Source organism: Pristiophorus japonicus, chromosome 10 (genome assembly GCF_044704955.1).
Source record: "Pristiophorus japonicus isolate sPriJap1 chromosome 10, sPriJap1.hap1, whole genome shotgun sequence".
Lineage (NCBI taxonomy): Eukaryota > Metazoa > Chordata > Chondrichthyes > Pristiophoridae > Pristiophorus > Pristiophorus japonicus.
The window spans coordinates 961558-978855 of record NC_091986.1 but is presented as its reverse complement, the minus strand read 5'-3'; the positions used below and the strand labels follow the sequence as shown (position 1 = coordinate 978855).

Here is a 17298-nt window from a genome sequence, read left to right as displayed (position 1 = left end):
AACATCTCAGCAGATATATTTTCAGACTATTGGGGCTTTACTCCAGGTGTATTTTAGTGAGGAAATCATTGCTTCTGATCAATCGCTATTATACTTTCAATGCAATGGTGCCACCAAACAATAACTGTGCTTAAGCAGCGCTTCAGATGTCTTGACCACTCAGGAGGGGAGCTACAATACAACCCTGAGCAAAAAGGTAAATTAGTGGTCGTGTGCTCCATGCTGCACAACCTGGCTATCATGAGGCACCAAGTATTGCCAGAAGGGACTGATGGTCCACCTCAGGCGAGAGAGGAAGAGGACGACGAGGGCTGGATGCTGACCTAGGGCCAGACAATCAGGCTGGCTATGCAACTATGCCCACGACCCCCTCCTGTCCGCAGGAAAGAGCCCGTGGTGGCTGCATAGCTGCAAGACTCTTACGTGAGGAACTGATAGCTGAACGATTTGCCTGAAAGAGCATTGATGTGAGTGACAACGCTGACACACTGCTGTGTGTGTGCAGCTCAGACATCAATGGTGCCCATCCCCTTGGTGCCAATTAAAGTTTACGTTGATTGATGTTAAGTTGTATTTAACCCTTTCATGTTAAGGAATCACCAGTGTGTAACGGTGCAGCTATGTGAGACAATGTGCAACAAGGTTACGTTCAATAACAAAAATGTTATCCCAACATTAGTCTGAAATCATAAGTATCACAGCCAATAACACCCAACCCCCGCCCACACCCCACTTTTTCCACCATTGACATCAATAAAATTTTCAACATGTCGAGCAACACAGATTACAAAGGCAAAGCAGGTGCGTGGTTCCCAGCCCCCATACATTACAACAAATTGCATACACCCAGATGGAGATATAACACAGCCATCACCTGCGGACATGCACCTCACTTTCCTTCCCCACCCCTCCCCTTCTTCTCCCCACCTCTACCCGTTCCCCTCCTTGCTCCACGGTACCTGGCCGAGGAGCTCCTCAGGCGGTGCCTCAGTGGGGGGGGCATGAAGGCAGGTGCGGTTGTTGCACGGGTACGGAAACGGGGGCGGGGGTGCTGAGGGGGCAACATCTCTGATGCGGAAGCATGATCTTGGTCCTTGCTCTCATCTGTTGTTCGCAGAGGTGGTGCGAAACCTAGGGGTGGAGTGCCGCATTCGGGAACCATTGGGAGGTCTGTGCCAGCAGTGATCCTGGCTATCGCATCCTGGGCCTCCGCCATCCGCGGAATGTACTTGGTCATGGTGGACAGCTGTCGGGATATGCCCTCCAATGCTTCAATGAGCTGGTCACCAATGTCTACAGTCCTCCTGGACAACTGTACCATCTCTCCGCTGTCATGTGGTGCTCGTGGAACAGACCTGCCGTGTCCACAAGACCTCCGTGGGGTCGGCGCCATCCTTGGGACAAATGGGCGAGGTGCTTGGGGCCGGTACCGCCAGAGTGGAGGTGGGAATGACCGGAGGACCACTCGATGGCCTTGGGGTGGAATGGCTTCTGGAGCGTGGCAATGCAGGTCCCTCGAAGTCCGCGCTCTCATTCGTCGAGAACAGACCCAGCAGATTGACGGGCGAGAATCGCAGCTCCTCAGCACCAGGTGTTGGATCATAAGGAGTGTCGGGCCCCGCGACTCCACCTTCTGGCCTTTGTGGTCTTGCCTGGTGCCGCACTGCTGGCTGAGCTGCAAAACACAAATGAGGTTATTAGAGAAGAAGGGGGTACTAGGATCACAAGGTGAGTCCAGCGCTACACACAGCATATGCACGACAAAAGCACCACCGCTCTCAAAATCATCACAGACATCAGTTTTCATGACCATCAACACATTTGCATTGCAATGATTTTCATTAGCCCATCATTATTTCTATGACAATATATGATTGTTCGGATATGAGTGGGTGTGGCATCTATTGACTTCACATCACACAATGGTGTAAGCTTTACGCATGTGGCATCACTTCAGGATCTGCAGATGCGTCCGTGACTGTCCGGGGGTGCTTCCCCACGACTGCGAGCACTCGCTCCTCCATGTCAGTGATGTCGCTGGGGACTGGTGGCCCTCACCCATTTGCCTCTGCATGGACCTCATCGTCGATAGCTTCTTCTGTAAAAGGTGACAGGACGACATGACATGAGATCATTGCATGATATCATTGCTCGGTACTGTCACAGATACTGATACAACACATAACCGACAAATGTAATCATGATTATTATGATTATTATCATTCTTTACCTAAAGGCGTACACCGTGACCACAAGCTTTGAGTAAAACATTCCCGGTAAAAGTGAAAGTCCTCACATCTGATGATAGTCACTCATGACTTTTACAAATCAAATTATATAAATACATAAGTACATGTAAATCAATGTAATACTTACTCTTGCGGATCCCACAAGGACATTCCATCCTTTGCAGCATTGGCTGCCCTCACACCTCACTGCTCTCTCCAGCGTCAGTCTCCACAGAGTGCTGTGATGCCTCCTCCTCTCTCTCCATTATAGGTCAAATTTGGCCAAATATGTGGCTGGTAACAGCTAAGTCTTGTTTGCCTCCTTACTGTGAAGCTCTAACATCTCCCTCCTTCCTCCCAAAACAGACATACCACACCCAGACATGCCTTCAGTCCCTCTCAGCTCGTTCTCTCACTGTCTCATCTTCTGCGCATGTCATGATGACCCTTGACCTCCCGAATCGCGGGAATCGAGCGTTGCCATGCTGTTGCTAAGGACGGCGACACTTTGCGACAGGTCGGCGAGATTTAACGCTACCACCCATTTCATATCGCTCGCGGTAACGCCATTTTCAAAAATGGAGACTAGGTGCTTTGAGAATGGGCAAGAAGCCAGCGATCTGAAAACCCTTTTTTACTGCCCACGCCGGAAATAATGCCAATTTTTGGGCGATAAGCACAAAAGTGGAGGTTCTAGCCCTATGTCTTTATTTATAAAGCCCAGGATCCCATATGCTTTATTAACTGCTTTGTTGATCTCTCTTCCCATCTTCAAAGATTTGTGCACAAACACTCCCAGGTGTCTCTTTTCTTGCACCCCATTTAAAATTGTAACATTTAGCTGTTAATGTGTCTCCTCATTCTTCCTACCAAACTGTATCACCTCACACTTTTCTGCGTTGAATTTCATCTGCCATGTGTCCACCCATTCCACCAGCCTGTCTATGTCCTCTTGAAGTCTATTACTATTTCCTCACTGTTTACTACACTTCCAAATTTCTAGTCATCTCAAAATGTTGAAATTATGCCCTGTATCCCCAAGTCCAAATCATTAATGTATATCAAAACATAGGAACATAGGAACAGGAGGAGGCCATTTAGTCCCTCGAGTCTGTTCTGCCATTCAATGAGATCATGGCTGATCTGTGATCGAACTTCATATATCCGTCTATGGCCCATATCCTTTAATACCTTTGGTTAACAAAAAGATATCAATCACTGATTTAATATTAACAATTGCTGTTTGCGGAAGAGAGTTCCAAACTTCTACCCTTCGTATGTAGATGTGTTTCCTAATTTCACTCCAGAAAGGTCTGGCTCTATTTTTTAGATTATGTCCCCCTAGTCTTAGACTCCCCAAGCACCTGAAATAGTTTATCTCTATCTACCTCATCTGTTCCCCTTAATATCTTGAAAACTTTGATCAGATCACCCCTTAGTCAGCAGTAGTCCCAGTACTGAACCTTGGAGAACTCTACTTCATACCGTCCACCAGTCTGAAAAACAGCCATTCACCACAACTCTGTTTTCTATCCCTTAGCCAATTTTGTATCGATACTGCTACTGTCCCTTCTAACCCAATCTGGGCTTCAATTTTGATAATATGTGGTACTTTATCAAACTCAATTGGAAAGTCCATATACACAACATCAACTGCAATGTCCTCATTCACCCTCTCTGTTACCTTATCAAAAAACTCAATCAAGTTAGTTAAATACAATTTTACCTTATCAAATCTATGCTGGCTCTCCTTTATTAGTCCATGCTTGTCCAAATGGCTATTAATGTTCTCCCGGATTATTCTTGCTAAAAGCTTCCCCACCGCCGATGTTAAACTGACTGATCGGCAATTGCCAGGTTTATACTTTTCCTTTTTTTGAACAAAGGTGTAACATTTGCAATCCTCCAGTCCTTTGGCACCACCCCTGTATCTGAGGAGGATTGGAAGATTGTGGCCAGCATCTCTGCAATTTCTATCTTTACTTCCCTCAGCAACCTATTCATATACCCACATGGTATTTACGTCTGCAGCTCACCAACCTTATTTAGGTTTCTGGTGCTTCTGCCTCTCTCCCTCCTCTCATAACTCTGACAAAGTCTCCCAGTCCTTACCTTCGATCCCCATCAGCCTCAGCATTCACAAGATCATCTTCAGCCACTTACATGATTCCATCATCAAACACATCCTTCCCTCCCCTTTCTGGAAGGACAATTCATCCGCAAAATTGTAATTTACTCTTTCATCACCCCTATTTCCAGCTGCCCTTCTCCTGGAACTATCCCAGGTACTTCCTCTAATCGAGCATATTATATTTGCAGCTCATGGTACGTTTGCCATTACTTTAACTTCCCTTCCCATTCCTCCTCTGACCTCTCTGTCAATGATCTTGTGCACTGTTCCAAAAAAGCTCAATGCAAGCTTCATGAATGATACTGCATCTTTCTTCGAGGCTCTCTGCAACCCTCTGCTCCGAACACTGACTTCAGTAACTTCAGACTTTCGCTACGTCCTCATTTACAAACCTGTTTTGATCTGCAGCTGTTCCAAGTTTCCAATCTGTCCCATATTCTCGTATCTCTGCAGCTCTCCCACTTTGTTAGCTATTTACCTTTGTCTCTTTAATGTTTTCATGTTTCTTTCCATTATTTGACTGAGATGATTTCTTACATTATTCCAGCAATTATTGCTCTACGCACTTTTCCTTGTGACTGTCAATTTGTCAGTCTGCCTTTTACCTTTCAATTTTGAAGAGTCCACACCTGAACTGCTATTTCTTTGTTCTCTCCACAGGTGCCGACTGACCTGCTCCATGTTTCCAGCATTTTCTCTTTTGTTTCAGATTTCCAGCATCTGCAATATTTTGCTTTTTACATTTAATAAGTAACCTGTTCTGCAGTTGCAGACATCTAATTAGAATACTTCAACTCTATTACAGCAGGAGCGGTGAGAGACTGTGGAGGGATGTGATCGGGGCCCAGGAGAGGCGTGAGTTTGGGGCCAGGGGCCCAGGGGCAGCACGGGCCCAGCCCACACTGCGATATGTGAGCGCACTGGGTCCGTGCAGCAGAGCAGGTCTCCAGTCTTCTTGGGTAATCCTTGCCACTGGACCAAGACCTAGCTCTGTTAAGCCCGTGTGGTGGCTGGTGTGCAATGGCCACCACACGTTAAAAAAATCCATGCACAGGCATCTTCCACCCTTCAACGTGTAGTTCGAGATCTGGAATATTAGGTCCTTCATTGAAACACCTGTGAAATCCTTTTTTGGCATGGAAGCAAGTCATCCTTGTTTCAAGGGACTGCCTATGATGATGATGATATATTAGTTGCTGCATTTTTTATTTAGATTGGTAACAGTTTCCCTGGTAATTAGTCAGTATAACCCAAAGAGCATAATAAACAATAGAAAATAACCTTAAAAGTAGCATGGCAGTGTTCACTGGCCAATACAAATGTCCATGTGGATTGTATACATATATTAGAATGCATGGGAAGAGCTCTGACCACAAAGCTCTGAATGCCAGTTAAATACTAATTTAACAAAGTCAAAGGAACATTTAGGCCTCTGGTCACATTAAGAAGATGTAAAATGAAGTACAGAAACTTGCCAGGTAATCAGTTGGACTGCTTGGCAATGTTTTAAAATTTTCTCAGATTGGTTGCCGTTATACTGAAGCCAGCGCAAAACGAAAACATAGAAACATAGAAAATAGGTGCAGGAGTAGGCCATTCGGCCCCTCAAGCCTGCACCACCATTTAATGAGTTCATGGCTGAACATGCAACTTCAGTACCCCATTCCTGCTTTCTCGCCATGCCCTTTGATCCCCCTAGTAGTAAGGACTTCATCTAACTCCTTTTTGAATATATTTAGTGAATTGGGCTCAACAACTTTCTGTAGTAGAGAATTCCACAGGTTCACCACTCTCTGGGTGAAGAAATTTCTCCTCATCTCGGTCCTAAATGGCTTACCCCTTATCCTTAGACTGTGACCCCTGGTTCTGGACTTGCCCAACATTGGGAACATTCTTCTTGCATCTAACCTGTCTAAACCCGTCAGAATTTTAAACGTTTCTATGAGATCCCCTCTCATTCTTCTGAACTCCAGTGAATACAAGCCCAGTTGATCCAGTCTTTCTTGATATGTCAGTCCCTCCATCCCGGGAATCAGTCTTGTGAACCTTCGCTGCACTCCCTCAATAGCAAGAATGTCCTTCCTCAAGTTAGGAGATCAAAACTGTACACAATACTCCAGGTGTGGCCTCACCAAGGCCCTGTACAACTGTAGTACTACCTCCCTGCCCCTGTACTCAAATCCCCTCGCTATGAAGGGCAACATGCTATTTGCTTTCTTAACCGCCTGTTGTGCCTGCATGCGAACCTTCAATGACTGATGTACCATGACACCCAGGTCTCGTTGCACCTCCCCTTTTCCTAATCTGTCACCATTCAGATAATCATCTGTCTCTCTGTTTTTACCACCAAGATGGATAACCTCACATTTATCCACATTATACTTCATCTGCCATGCATTTGCCCACTCACCTAACCTATCCAAGTCACTCTGCAGCCTCATAGCATCCTCCTCGCAGCTCACACTGCCATCCAACTTAGTGTCATCCGCAAAATTGGAGATACTACATTTAATCCCCTCGTCTAAATCATTAATGTACAATGTAAACAGCTGGGGCCCCAGCACAGAACCTTGCGGTACCCCACTAGTCACTGCCTGCCATTCTGAAAAGTACCCATTTACTCCTACTTTTTGCTTCCTGTCTGCCAACCAGTTCTCAATTCAAATCAGCACACTACCCCCAATCCCATGTGCTTTAATTTTGCACATTAATCTCTTGTGTGGGACCTTGTCGAAAGCCTTCTGAAAATCCAAATACACCACATCAACTGGTTCTCCCTTGTCCACTTTACTGGAAACATCCTCAAAAAATTCCAGAAGATTTGTCAAGCATGATTTCCCTTTCACAAATCCATGCTGACTTGGACCTATCATGTCACCTCTTTCCAAATGTGCTGCTATGACATCCTTAATAATTGATTCCATCATTTTACCCACTACCGATGTCAGGCTGACCGGTCTATAATTCCCTGTTTTCTCTCTCCCTCCTTTTTTAAAAAGTGGGGTTACATTGGCTACCCTCCACTCCATAGGAACTGATCCAGAGTCTATGGAATGTTGGAAAATGACTGTCAATGCATCCACTATTTCCAAGGCCACCTCCTTAAGTACCCTGGGATGCAGACCATCAGGCCCTGGGGATTTATCGGCCTTCAATCCCATTAACTTCCCCAACACAATTTCCCGACTAATAAAGATTTCCCTCAGTTCCTCCTTCTTATTAGACCCTCTGACCCCTTTTATATCCGATATATTAAAACGATATAAGCTTACTGTCTCAATGAGATGTCACTTCAGTTACTTCGATCAGATTCATACTATTCAAACCCATTGTACTGGACGGTGTCTTCATGTTGAAAGAGAGACTCACATTTATATAGAGCCTTTCACGATCACATACATCTCAAAGCGTTACGTACTTTTGAAGTAGTCACTGTTGTAATATGGGAATTGCGGCAGCCAACTTGTGATAATGACCAGATAAACTGTTTTTATTATGTTGATTGATGGATAAATATTGTTCAGGACACCGGGGATAACTCACCTGCTCTTCTTCTAACTAATGCCATGGGATCTTTTACATCCACCTGAGGAAGCAGATGTGGTCTCGGTTTAACATCTCATCTGAAAGATGGCATCTCTGATAATTCAGCGCTCCTTCAGCACTACACTGGAGTGTCAGCCTATATTTATGTGCTCAGGTCCCTGGAGTGGAACTTGAACCCACAACCTTCTGACTCAGAGGCAAGTGTGCTACCCACTGAGCAATGGCTGACACTCACTAACATATGAACACGAGAGCACGGTACATTGGTTATTATACTGAGACTTATTTGGAAATAAAAGCCCTCATTTTACGTGCAATAGGATATAATATATGTTTCTGCATTCTGATTTAGGTTTAAGAGTTGGTAGAATTGCACAGTACTTTATGTTCTAGCCAGGTCTTAAATCTAAAAAAAAAGTCCTTGAATGTGCTAGATGCCATTAGCTTCTAGCAATTTATTCGACAATGAGAGGTGCTTGGAACCTCCATGGGGTTGTTATGATCTACTGCCATAACTTTGGCAAAACAAGAAAGACTTGCACTTATATAGTGACTTTCATGACCTCAGGCTATCCCATAACACTTTACAGCCAATTAAGTATTTTAGAAATGCATTCATCATCATCATCATCATCATAGGCAGTCCCTCTGAATCGAGGAAGACTTGCTTCCATTCTTAGCATGAGTTCTTAGGTGGCTGAACAGTCCAATACGAGAACCACAGTATCTGTCACAGGCAGGACAAATAGTCGTTGAGGGAAGGGGTGGGTGGGACTGGTTTGCCGCATGCTTTTTCCGCTGCCTGCGCTTGATTTCTGCATGCTCTCGACGACGAGACTCGAGGTGTTCAGCGCCCTCCCGGATGCACTTCCTCCACTTAGGGCGGTCTTTGGCCAGGGACTCTCAGGTGTCAGTGGGGATGTTGCACTTTAACAGGGAGGCTTTGATAGTGTCCTTGTAATGTTTCCGCTACCCATCTTTGGCTCGTTTGCCGTGAAGGAGTTCCGAGTAGAGCATTTGCTTTGGGAGTCTCATGTCTGGCATGTGAACTATGTGGCCTGCCCAGCGGAGTTGATCAAGTGTGGTCAGTGCTTCAATGCTGGGGATGTTGGCCTAGACGAGGAAGCTAATGTTGGTGCGTCTGTCCTCCCAGGGGATTTATAGGATCTTGCAGAGACATCATTGGTGGTATTTCTCCTGCGACTTGAGGTGCCTATTGCACATGGTCCATGTCTGTGAGCCATACAGGAGGGCAGGTATTACTACAGCCCTGTAGACCATGAGCTTGGTGGCAGATTTGAGGGCCTGGTCTTCAAACACACTTTTCCTCAGGTGGCCGAAGGCTGCACTGGCGCACTGGGGGCGGTGTTGAATATCCTCGTCACTGCCTGTTCTTGTTGATAAGAGGCTCCCAAGATATGGGAAATGGTCCACGTTGTCCAGGGCCGCACCGTGGATCTTGATGACTGGGGGGGGCAGTACTGTGCGGCGAGGAGAGACTGGTGGAGGACCTTTGTCTTATGGATGTTTAGCATAAGGCCCATGCTTTCGTATGCCTCAGTAAATACGTCGACTATGTCTTGGAGTTCACCATTTTTATGTGCGCAGTCGCAGGCGGCATCCACATACTGTAACTCGACGACAGAGGTTGGGGTGGTCTTGGACCTGGCCTGGAGATGGCGCAGGTTGAACAGGTTCCCACTGGTTCTGTAGTTTAGTTCCACTCTAGCGGGGAGCTTGTCGACTGTGATTATACATAGAGATATACATTCATTGTTGTAAGATATGAAGTTGGCAGAACACCTGGAGAAGTGATGTAAAGTGCTAAATAATGTTACACTGCTTCTGCAGTTTCTGCCAAACTCTCACCAAAGTTATAGAGGATGACAAAGAGATGAGGAGAACCCTGCAGGCATTGTGTCCCAGGCAGTCAGTGAGAGAGACTCTAACAAGTACTTGATAATCACATGTTGACAGTTAAAACATGTTAACCTTCTAATTAGTGAAACGTTATTAACACTTTTGAGACAGAGAGAGAAACAATCAAACAAGTAAAGTTTTGAACATTCTAATGATCACCTGTGTTTTGCTGATAGTTAGCAATTAGAATATTTACAATTTCTTACAACAGTGCAAGAGTGAGATATGGATAGAAACAGTCATAGAGATGTACATTCCAGGAACAACAGTATCAAATTACATTTCTATAGCTAATTTAATGTAGTACAATGTCACAAGATGTTTCACAGGAGCGTTATCAACAAAATTTGACACTGAGCCACATAAAGAGATATTAGGATAGATGACAAAGAAGTAGGTTTTAAGGAACAACTTAAAGAAGGAGACAGAGCTAGAGAGGCAGAGAGGGTTAGGGAGGGAATTCCACAGCTTAGGGCCTAGGCAGCTGAAGGCACGGCCACCAATGCTGGCGTGATTAAAATCGGAGATATGCAAGAGGCCAGAATTGGAGGAACACAGAGATCTCAGAGGCTGGAGGAGCTTACAGGGATAGTGTGGGGCGATGTCATATAGGCATTTGAAAACAAATATGAGAATTTTAAAACTGAAGCATTACCAGACTGGGAGTCAATATAGATCAGTGAGCACAGGGGTGATGGATAAACGGGACTAGGTGCGAGTTAGGATATGAACAGCAGAATTTTGGATGAGCTCAAGTTTATGAAGGGTGGAAGATTGGATGAGGATTTCAGCAGCAGATAAGTTGAGGTAGGGACGGAGATGGGCGATGTTATGCAGGTGAAAGTAGGTGGTCTTGGTGATGGGGCAGATATGTGGTCGGAACCTCATCTCAAGGTCCAATAGGATGCCAAGATTGCAAACGGTCTGGTTCAGCCTCAGTCAGTGCCCAGGGAGAGGGATGGTGTCAGTGGCTAGGGAACTTTGTGGAGGGAACCGAGGACAATGGCTTCAGTCTGCCCAATATTTAGTTGGAGGAAATTTCTGCTCATCCAGTACTGGATGTTGGACATGCAGTGTAACAAATTAGAGGCAGTGGAGGGGTTGCGAGAGGTGATGGTGAGGCAGAGCCCTAAAAACATCAAATTTGGTGTTTACAGTCATTCCTTAGAAAATTACAAACCAGTACAGACACACCAATGCCCTGCCCAAAGCTACCTCACTGCTGACAGAAGGAGAGTCATGCCTTATGTTCCTGTTGTGCCAAATCACAATTTCACTTTCCACAGATAGGCCGAACCCTAGGTTCCCCCACCACAGTACTGTCACACTCCAGCAACCTCACTGCAGTAGGGGGTCATACACCAGGAACTCCACCCCAATTCTGCCAAACCTCAGAATTATTTTCCAGGGCTAGCAAAGCACAGGACTTCCCTGAAATACAGCTGAACCCATTCCCCTCCCCATTATCGCCAATTAATGGATATCTACCTCCAATTGCTGCAACTTGCAAACCATCTTGCTTTGTCTTCTCAGCTTTAAAATGGTAAAAATTAAATACACTGGTAAAGGAATAAATAAACCAAATCAAGGCCATTGGTTTACAGTTTTCACAGAGTAATGTTCAGAGTTGTGTTATTTATGCACCAAAGCACTGGTAAACATTCAAGAATACCATTGAATAAAATTAGAATGTAGTCCCTGACAATGTTCGGCACCACATGGTATAAGGGTCTTATTGTAAAATACCGAATCTTCTGACTCCGAGTCAGCAACGCCATGGGAGAGCTGCTAATATCTTCAATGTCCTGAATGACTGATTACAGGAGGATTGCAGTGAATAATCCAATCTCAGGGTTCAGTTATTGAGCTTTATGGACATGGTTTTTGGTGACATGGGGACCCGTGGACTGTTACTGCTTTATAATCCACCATTAGGCAAATATCTTTTCAGATGATTATATTGGCGAACTATTTATTTCAATTTGATGACAGGCCTATCTATAACTTATCCAATCAGTATTTACAGAAAATGTTGCCTTCAATATATGCTTTAACATTCATTCGTTTTTGTTCACCTCGAATGGATGACCGTCACATCCTCTGTAACTTCATCTTACATTCAATATGTTGCTGTACTTGGTAAGATATGTAAGTTTGTGGACACTGTCGATGTTGTTTTCCTAGGTGTAGCTCTCACAGCTTTGTAAACTGTATCGGAAGGGTATTGGTCGCCTGTGGTCCTTGGGATATTTAAAGGTCTTGGACAAGGTGTGACTGTCCCGTGACGTAAGGTAACTGGCCCCAGCACAGATTTCAAGTTTCAGCAAAGTTCCGTTTCACTCAGTCCTAAAGAAACAGAGGATACGATTCACATCCTCCCTTCAGGAACAGGAGCAACGGATCGGTCAGTGCAGAGGACTGGTTTTAACCTCTCCAACCTGTAGTATCTTGAATGATACACTTATAGATAATCTGCAAAACCAGAATTAAGTTGTTTTGAATCATAAGCAGTAAACTATTATATTACTGTTCGAAATTCCTAAAGATGGCGAATATGGCAATCGAAATCATTGCCTTCATATTGTCCGTATCTGGCTTTATTTTCGTGTCTTCGACGTTGCCCACAGACTATTGGAAGGTGTCTTCCATCGACGGGACAGTTATCACCACTGCCACTTTCTGGGCTAATCTCTGGAAAACTTGTGTGACAGATTCCACTGGAGTTTCCAACTGCAAAGACTTCCCATCCATGCTGGCACTCGATGGTTGGTGATTTTAAAAATTAATCAGTCTAATGAATCATTTCCAGCTCCTAGTCCTTTATCGCTATCTCCCCCTCTCTGTACCTGCAGCAGGTGTAATGTATCGGGCAGATTCCTTTCTGATTCTATTGTTCATTCAATTCCTCACAACTTATGTGCACGTTGTAGTCTTGCGCTGACTAAATAGAGTAATTTATCACAGCTTGATTTTGAACATTTTAAAGGGAAGAGATTGTATCCAGCAATTTATTTTTTGTCTCAGAATCATTGAATAATCTTAACACAGCAGAAAATGCTAACATTACGGAGGAGGTCCGTCGGCATCTGAATTAAAAAGATGGGTAAATATTTGGGTTTTAGATCCTTCAAAACTTTACATCCCAAACCGCAACCTATTTTAATTCCTCAGAAACTACGGTAACGATCCAGGGATGTGCAGATTTCCGGTATTTGCCGCCCCCTAAATTTTAATTCCTTTGCTTTATTATTTCCCATAGAAAGTAAAGTGCAGTTATACGCTTTAACCAGGGCGCAGGTACAGTGTCTGTCCTTATTTTGGGGTTCGAGTTCGGAAATGTCATAAACTCTTTAGTCCAGATTCCATTCGTATCTTATGTTTTATTATTTTTCTTTTTGTGATTTCCCTGTATTGCACGCAGTTTGGTTTTACACAAACACCCACTTAGTCACACGCATCCTGTTTTACAAAGCTGAGCCACCTGTCACAAGACACCATCTTGATGCGATCAATTCCGTTTAGCCACAAAAGCCAATTTTAACAAGGACGTGATTTAAATTTTAAAAAGACAAGGATACAGAGAACACTAAACTGGACATCCAAACCGCCCAGGAACAGGTCTAAAATAACCATTGGTGTAGTCGGTAATATATTCCACCGTCGCTTTACCTCTGTTCCTCCAGCTCTCTGTACTGCGAGAAACACTGGGATTATTCTCCATGTCCTTATTTGAAACGACTTTTATGTTTCCTCTTTTATTCCTATTCCGCCTGGTGGTCTCGCTTTAACTGTTTTATATTTTTCCATTCCTGTCTTTTTTCACGAAGCTTTTCACACCAGGCTGGTCGCTCATTCCCATCTCCTGCTACCTCTCTGCTCTTTGTCTTGCTTACTTTCAGTTATACTTCTTTCATTTAGCTTCGCCTTTATTTCAGTTCGAATATCAATATTTCTGGTGTTAGTGTATTTTACAATCTTACAGATTTTGAAGAAATCTTCCTGAAACTTTCCTGTTGAGATCACCCTCCTAGTAGCCTGTAAAAGTCTGCACACTTGCGCAACCTCCTGCCAATAACTTGCTGAAACCCTGGCCGCAGTCAGTAGCTCGGTATATGAGGCAATTCGAAAGACAAAAGCAGAAACACTGTTAAGAGTTGGCCTTACACCTCTCTCCTCAGAGGCACCTCCAGTTCTAGGCTTCGATTTATGCTCATCTGAAATGTCAGGTCATTGATTGAGATCTGGATGTTTTGCATCTCCATGAGAGCGCTATTCTGAAATACTGCGGCGTTCTGTTCACCCTGTCATTCTCCAGAGACTGTAAACCTTTTTGTTTAGGTGGCAGTACCTTGTTAGTGTTATCCTACCCACTTTCCTTGTTTAGTTCCATTACTGTAGTACAGCTTTCAATATGGAGGGATGTGATCAGGAGAACCCTGTCAGCATAACTCCCTGTCCAGCAGGACGAGTTATCTTTGTAAAACACAGACACGCGTTGTCCTTTCAAACAAAATAATGTCCATATCGACATCTATATTGTTCGAGTTTGGACACAGCAACCAAGAGTGGGAATAAATTCACCGTCTGTTGGGTGAATGCCAGTAGTATGCGAGACATTTGCTGTACCGGTGCTGTACTTGTCCTGGCTCAGTAACGGTCTGTGTCAAAATAATCCCTTCCAGGTCTTTTCTTGCTTTCAGTCATCCCCTCGACCGATCCATCTACATAGAGAGCAATGACTGATTGAATTCTTAATTTTTGAAACCGACAGCAAGATGGGAAAAGTTAATTTGTGGTGACAAGTATTGAAATAGGAATATTTTGCCAGACACAGCGCCCCCAAGTAAAGATGCCTCCACGGATCTGTATCCTGCTGTAATCCTGTGAAAGTTGGATTGTACATTTATTGATTTATTTAATATGAATTTGGATATGCAACTACTCGAGAGAAGTATGGAATGTGGATAAAAGTTTCATCAAAACCTCGAAACATATTGTCGCCCTTTTCATCCAGATTAAACGGATCTCTTGTCAAACGAGGGGCGTTTACTTTTACAGCTCCTTAAACTCTTCTCTCTCCTGAAGATGTGTGTGTGTGTGTGTGTGGGCGGGAGCGGCGGGGTAGGATAAGATACTTCATATGTACTGCAGACTTCTAGAGATTGGGACAGATTTTAAGCATCAGATAACCGCTTGTATTTTCAGTAAAATTCGCAAGCTATATACAGATTTGACAAATGAATGCTGAAACGCCTTGCTAAAGGCAAATATAATGAAACAAGTGCCCTATCCCCATTGCTGTATCAGAATAACCATGATTTTTATGTTCCAGTCTGATTATAATGTTTTCCCACCACGATATATTGGATGTAACAAAATATAAGAGAACAGATACTTTAATTTTACATTTTATAACATTTTGAAGAAAATTAAGAAATATTTTGCATTACATTTTAAGCGGTGGTGATATTACAGTTAAGAACATAAGAAATAGGAGCAGGAGTTGGCCATTCAGCCGCTCGAGCCTGCTCTGCCATTCAATAAAATCATGGCTGATCTTCGACCTTAACTCCACTTTCCTGCACTGTTCCCATATTCAAAAAAGCGGCAAGTCATTTTTAATAATATTTTGAAGAGGTTATTAGAACTGAGAAAATGAAACGCCGATACTTATGGTAAGAAAATGAGCTTACTTCTGATTTCAGATAAAAATCCTACATTTCTAAACTATCCAGATTTCACATGTTCCAAAATATGGCAAAAGCAATTAGTATCAGTGATTGTAGTATTCCGAAGAGAAAATCATTCTGACTTTTACACCTAAGGGGGTTAACAGCCCTATTTGGTAAGAAGGCTTGGTTCATACATTGAGGCATCGATTTCACAGTAACATTTCACAAACATCAATTTCAGAGCAACACATATTTAGCAGCTAACTGTATGGGCTCAATTTTCCCGGGTCATTTGTGCCGTTTTTTTGGCGTGGCTGTTTTTTTTGGTGTATTTATTTTTTTCAGAGTTTCCTCCTGCGATCTGCGCCGGCATAACTGACTTACTTACAATTTTTCTAGGCCAGTTTTTTTACGTCATAGAGGCATTCCCTAATGTCTGCGCTGGTTTTTACAATTTTTGCAGAGTTGCCAACATTTATTCCTCCTAGGTCAGCATATCAGGCCATTCCCGAAAAACCTTCAGGGCGCTTAGGAAAACCAGCACACATTGACAAATCGGTGCTGAAAGACGCCATTATTTTTAATCAAAGATTTTGGAGGGAGTCAAGAATACTGTAAAAATCAATAATAAAGTTCAACTTTTTTTACCTGTCAACATAGTGAATGGAAGTTTGTTGGATTTCAGACGTTTTCTCTTTTTTATTACTAACTCACACGCCACCACCAAACATCTTGAAGCAGGGCTGGAGGGTCATAGCTTTGGCCGGCAGAATTGACCCCACACCTGGACACAGGGGCTTGGGGCTCGGCTAGAAAACAAGCCATGGGGAGGTGGGGGAGTGGGGGTGGAGAGAGAGAGCAAGGTACCGATCATAAGGCTTTGAGCCCGGGGAGCGAGGTGATGATCGTAAGGCTTATGCACACTGAGTCCGGGGAGCGAGGTGGTGATCGGAAGGCTTCTGAAGACTACAATGAGTGGGGGCCGGCAGGGGGGGGGGGGGGGGGGTGGAGAGAGAGAGAAGGGGAGAAGTCACAAGACTGTAATTAGTTAAGGGGGGTGGGGGAAGAGAGGAACAAATAATGGAAATGATTCAGTTTTAATGTAAAATATATTTAATTCAAAAGTTTACAAACATTGCTTTTGTACTTTAATAAAATTATTCTTGTATCAAGCTTTACTTTAAGATCACTTAAAAACCTTAAGATCACTTGCAAACTTTTAAACTTGTAAATTGACACAACTTACAAAAAACTTTTAATTTGAGAACAGTTACAACAGTAACAATAATAACAACAGCAAAGAAAGGCTGCATCCACCCATCTCTCCTCCACCTTATTCTAAGACCGCCCGCTGCACTTGTTCGTGGACACTCCACCACCCCTACATGCAGCCGGTGGTGTAGTGTTTCTGGGCTTGGTACCAAGCTTATTCTTTCTAACATCTCGGATACTGCGCACCTTTTGAGGGTGGAGGGCATCGGCGGCAGGCAGCAAGCTGGAGGGCCCAGGCAGCAAGTTGGGCTTTTCAGAGGCTGGTGTGGGGATTAGAGTGGGAGTGGCAGTTGATTCTGTCAATGGGCGCGGAGTCTGGGCGTGCTATTGCAGCAGCTAACTCCAACATGTCGTCCCTCATGCGCCCTGACAGTGTCTCAACGACCTGTAACATTCCCTCCCTCATGTTGAGCAAACTGTCCAACTACCTGCAACATTCCCTCCCTCATGGTCAGTGACAGTGCATCAGTTACCTCTGACATTCCCTCCCGCATGGCCACTATTCCCTCACTGCTGGTCGGATATTGTT

The 17298-nt window shown here is 44.1% G+C and overlaps 1 protein-coding gene across 1 annotated transcript in view; it reads left to right on the top strand.

Moving 5' to 3' along the window:
* The first annotated feature begins 12370 nt into the window (after positions 1 to 12370).
* Positions 12371 to 17298, top strand: part of LOC139274683 (claudin-10-like) — a 165206-nt gene continuing 160278 nt past the window's right edge. The window contains exon 1 of the mRNA XM_070891362.1: positions 12371 to 12590. Coding sequence (XP_070747463.1) covers positions 12371 to 12590 — 220 coding nt within the window. The remainder of the gene's footprint in view (positions 12591 to 17298) is intronic.